We start from the raw sequence: 4821 nt of genomic DNA, 5'->3' as shown, positions 1-4821 counted from the left end.
AGTAAAAGAAAATTGTTCTGCGCCCGTATAAAAAAGATTATATATATAAAATAAGATTCTATTTTTAAAGGAACCTCCCAAAAGAAATAATTAATTAAAGTTTTGATGTATATAAGTGATAATCTAATGTTTTCTTCTTCTTCTTTTTCCATATTCAGATTTGATTTTGTATTTTTTTTAGATTCTTTTATGCAAAATAGGTTGGAATTTGCAAACACTTTGGGTTTTGAAAGTAAAATTTTAAATATATTGCATCAAAAGTGAAAAATTAAATCATTTTAAACTAGCCCATTCTTATTAGATTTTGAAAATATAATCAAACTTGATCTAATATAATTTAATTTTTTTTTAAAAAAATCAATTTGAGATCAAATTGATTAGGATTTGAGATGACCCCTGAAATGATATGAACTCAAAGTTATCTGAGCATGTAATGAACTCGCCTGAAAAACTCAAATTCAAAAATCAAACCCGAAAGCGATGCGAAAATTTTAAAGTAAAAAAAAAAAAAAAAGGAGGTTAAAGGCTGAAATAGGGAAAAAGAAAAGTGTAGGGGGAAGAAGAATATTGAAAGGGTTAAGGGTAGTGGTACTTTAGGGTTATAAAGGTGGGAAGGATTATGGTGGATTTAAATGGGAGTTAGTCTAATCTGATTTTAAGTGAGAAAGGAATGGAAAACAACAAAAAGGGAAGATTCCAACAAATAAAAGTTAAGGAAGAAGGAAACATCCCCTCCCTGTGAGAGAGAAAGCATTTTGTCACCATTCTTTATAATTTTATGCTAAAAAGATTAGATTGAATCACTAGATTTTATGAGGGTCTAAAAATGAAATATAACCATTTTATTCAAGAATTCACCTTTGGGAATTTTGTATGGGGATGGAAATAAAATTTTCAATTTTCAATTTTAACAGAGATTAAATTAAGTTATTGATAATTTGGGAGGGACCAAAACTGCTATCATTCCATGTAGTAGGGAGCCAAGGCTTTGACTGTTCATCAACTTCTTTTTTCGGTGAAGTGACTTTATCAGTCCCTATATTTTAAGTTTTAAGATTACATAAGTTTATTTTATTTTTATATTTAATTTTGAAGCAAATAAGTTAATGGGTAAACTACAAAAATTACATTTTAGTCACTTATGTTTGAAATGTTGCGTTCTAGTCAGTTATGTTATCATTTTGTTACGAAGTGGTCACTCTACTATTAAACTCTGTTACCTCCCTAACGGCAATCCTACGTGGTAGTCCAAATAGGTTTTTAATTAAAAAAATTTATTTTGGACTACCACATAGGATTGCCGTTAAGGAGGTAACAGAGCTTAATCATAGAGTGACCACTTCGTAACAAAATGATAACATAAGTCACTAAAATATAACATTTCAAATATAAGTAACTAAAATAAAATCTTAGACAAATAAAAGTGATTATTTTAATAGTTTACCGTGACGTTAAATTACAAAGTACAAAAATGCACATTTTAAGATTTATTCTTAGTTGATTTTAAAAGCACCACAAGTTAATATATTTTTAATGTTCAAGGTTACCATAATTTCACTTTGCGTAAATCATGTGAGTCGGGATAAAGTTAAAAATTGTTTTAACATTAATTTATGGTTTTTTAATAATTAAAGGACTAAATAGAGAATTTTAAATTTTTTAGGAGCTAATATATGAAAATTCTCATTTATTAGGAAATCAGAAGTTAAATAATATCTCTAATAGTTGTATTTATATAATTAATATTTTATTTTTAAAAAAGAAAAAAGAAAAAAAGAAGAAGAAGATGTTGATGATTGGTGACCTTAAAAGGTAGGTTAGTCAAAGTCAAAACTCCAAATCCAAAAGTCTAAAACCAAACCACTCCAAACCCCACTGCCCGACAACTCATTTCTTCCTTTCACATGCAAACAAACCCTCCTTTTTCTTTATTTTATTTTCTTTTTTCAGGATTTTTCAATTAAAAATTTAAAACACTCTTACCATTATTTTTCTATTTTCAAGATTTAAACTCGAGACTTTATTTTAAAAATATTATATTTTTTACCACTTATTATTTAATTTATTTTATGTGTCTCACTCAACAATTTTCCATAGCTAAACACACTCACATTAAGTAAGTATAAAAGGCTTAATATAATCTTTGATACTTGAATTTGACATTTTTAAATTTGGTACCTAAATTTGATATTTTTCTTAATTTAATACGTAAACTTTTTAGTTCAAGTTAGTACCTAAATTTATTAAATGTTATACAAATTACGTGAGTACTTTAACGATGTTAAAATTTCTTTTGTTATGCTACAAGAATATTGGCAGCATTAGAAGAAACTCATGTTAAAAATTAGGTATTGAACTATGCTTAACTAATTGATATTAAATAAGAAAAGAAAAGAGTTTTAAAATCTAAATTAAAAGAAATTTATTATTTTCAATTAATAAAATAAATAAAACTAAAAGTAATTGAACATAAAAATACAAAAATATCATATCATTTGTCACATGTTAATTATACGTTGATTATTTTTGCTACCTCATAAAAAATGACATTGTTAGTATATTGGAGTAATTTGTAAAACGTTTCACAATTTCAAGTACAAAATCGAACATGGGAAAAATAGTCAAGTTTAAATACTAGATTGGATCCCAAAAAGATTAAATATCAACTTAAGAAAAAGTGTCAAGTTTAGATACTAAATTTACAAAAAAAGTCAAGTTTGAGTACAAAATTGGACTGAAAAGAATTTAAGTACCAAATTAGGAAAAAGTATGAAATTGATGTATGAAATGTGATATTAAGGCTAAGTAAAACAAAATTGTTTCTAAACTTATTATATATGATAATGATGGTGGTGGTGGTGGTGGTGGTGGTGATACAGTAAAATACTCAAAATATGTACATATAAAACTATTGCTTTGAAAAGACACTTGTAGATGGAAACATGGAGGTGCCAAAATACCCAAAATACATTCTTCAATTTCAATGCACCTTTTACTTTGTTTTTTTCATTTTTTTTAACTTAACATTTGGTTCCTTGAACCAAAAGGGAACATAAGCATAATAAATATAGATCTTTTTGGAACAAAGAAAGAGATGGAGAGAGCGAGGGAGAGAGAGAAGGGAGATTTAATTAAGAAGGGCTGCCAACAATGTCTACAAAGACTCGGTTGAGTGATGGCAAACGCATTACTTGCTCTTGGGCTCTGCTCTTCTTAAAAGGTGGCTGCTGCTCAGGCGATAAGGACACCGTGCCCCAAGAATCGTTCGAGCTATCACTGCCAAATGCAGCATCAATCACTCCACTAGGGCTGCTAGGAACCCTCTCCTCCACCTTCCTCTTACATGCACCACCATTGCCTTGGGCCTGGGGTCTTGTTGATACATCAAGGATGAGCTTGTAACAATCGTTTACTTTTTCCTGTTTCCCAGCCAAACCAAGTGGAGCAGCAGATATTTAATGATATGCTAATAATTTGCTATTAATGGAAAATGCATAAACAATGATGAACAAGAGACCATTTTAACTACTTTTACTCATTCAAACACCAACCTTGCTAATTTTAAGAACACTCAGCAACTGATTTTGGTAGTCAATGGGATTGAAAAGCTCAACTTGGTCTATGACGTGCATCATGGTTGCAGTAGCCAATACAGAGGGAAGATAATGAATGGATCTTGAATCTAAAAAAGGGAAAACACCCGATACATAAAAATGGAGCAAACGGCGAGGAAAGAAAACAGGCACAAAACACAAAAGGGTGTATCTTTGTTCTGTCCTTTTGGTTGATGAAAGTGGAACTTACCAGAGATTACACAGAGGAGGAGACGCTCACATCGCTTAAGAAACTCCCAATGGAGGTGGGTTTTCAACCCAAGTCTTCTTATGATGTGATCTAGAAATGAAAGGGGTGTAATTGGATGCATCTTCCATTTCAGTGTGGAGAGCACCAAAAGCTCCATTCTTTGTATAGTTTTGGCCTCGAAAACATACTTCGTCTCCTCCACCTAAAACAAAAAACCGAAACAATTACATGTTACAGGGCGTAATAGTGTTTAAACGAGGGATAGCTGTGAAGATTGTTGTTTTGAACATACTTGTAGGTCTAGGAGCAGAGGCACTTGTGTCTCTTCAACTTTTGCAGCCAAAGAGAGACAAGTGACAGCCAGGAGTTGGATCATCCAAGGATTATCTCTTTGAAACTGAAAGGTACTTAAGAACCTGTCCAAATAGTTAATGGAAAGTACAGCCGTGAGAGTGGTGAATCCAAATCGAGCATTGACTTTAAGCATCCACTCGACAGCCTCTCGGCGAGCCATTGCTAGGGACTCATCGGTTCCCACATTGAAACAAGACGGCTGCTGCTCTGTTTCTTTAGCAAAAAGTGAAAGAAGCTCCCCGTCTTCCCAAAACAAATCCTGCTCTAACAACAACAGTGGGAAAAATGAAGGGTTTCCGCCATTGTTACAGCCCACACAAGAACTCTCTTCCTCTAAAACTTCCCCTGCATCCGCTTCTTCCTCACAGTAGAGAGCATCTAGCAAGAAGGAAGGGTGATTCTCTTGTTGTTGTTGCTGCTGTTCATATTGCTGTATTGCCATCTTCTTGTCTTTGCTTAGCTCAGTATACAGAAGAAAAAATCCATGAAGGAAAGGAGCTTAAGAGACCCATATCTCTCAAGTACTGGGTAGGGGAAGTGATGGAAGAGAGTGTAGAGAGGGTAATAATATAGGTGTATAGACGGGGATAGAGAGAGCTTGGAGGAAGAGCAAAAGGCATAGAACAAAAACGAAATAAAGGAAAGAGGGGATTCAATTTTTAT

The 4821-nt window shown here is 32.2% G+C and overlaps 1 protein-coding gene across 1 annotated transcript; it reads right to left on the bottom strand.

Annotated features, from left to right (window-relative positions):
* Window positions 1–2897: 2897 nt before the first annotated feature.
* Window positions 2898–4821, bottom strand: LOC105783726 (cyclin-D3-1). The gene is made up of 4 exons (XM_012609338.2): window positions 4097–4821; window positions 3805–4006; window positions 3552–3682; window positions 2898–3419 (listed from the first exon to the last, which is right to left on the bottom strand). Exons 1-4 carry the CDS (start codon window positions 4598–4600, stop codon window positions 3132–3134), a joined length of 1125 nt encoding a protein of 374 aa, XP_012464792.1. The 5' UTR covers window positions 4601–4821; the 3' UTR covers window positions 2898–3131.

This window comes from Gossypium raimondii, chromosome 13, assembly GCF_025698545.1.
Source record: "Gossypium raimondii isolate GPD5lz chromosome 13, ASM2569854v1, whole genome shotgun sequence".
In the NCBI taxonomy this organism is placed as follows: domain Eukaryota; kingdom Viridiplantae; phylum Streptophyta; class Magnoliopsida; order Malvales; family Malvaceae; genus Gossypium; species Gossypium raimondii.
The sequence above is the reverse complement of the archived record's forward strand: the minus strand, read 5'-3'. Positions and strand labels throughout refer to the sequence as shown.

Coding starts and splice junctions, on each gene's coding strand:
- LOC105783726 (XM_012609338.2), bottom strand. CDS start 4,600: ATGGCAATACAGCAATATGAACAGCAGCAACAACAACAAGAGAATCAC. Junction 4,007..4,096: donor CTCTGCTCCTAGACCTACAA/GTATGTTCAAAA, acceptor TTTTTGTTTTAG/GTGGAGGAGACGAAGTATGT. Junction 3,420..3,551: donor GTGTTCTTAAAATTAGCAAG/GTTGGTGTTTGA, acceptor GCTGGGAAACAG/GAAAAAGTAAACGATTGTTA.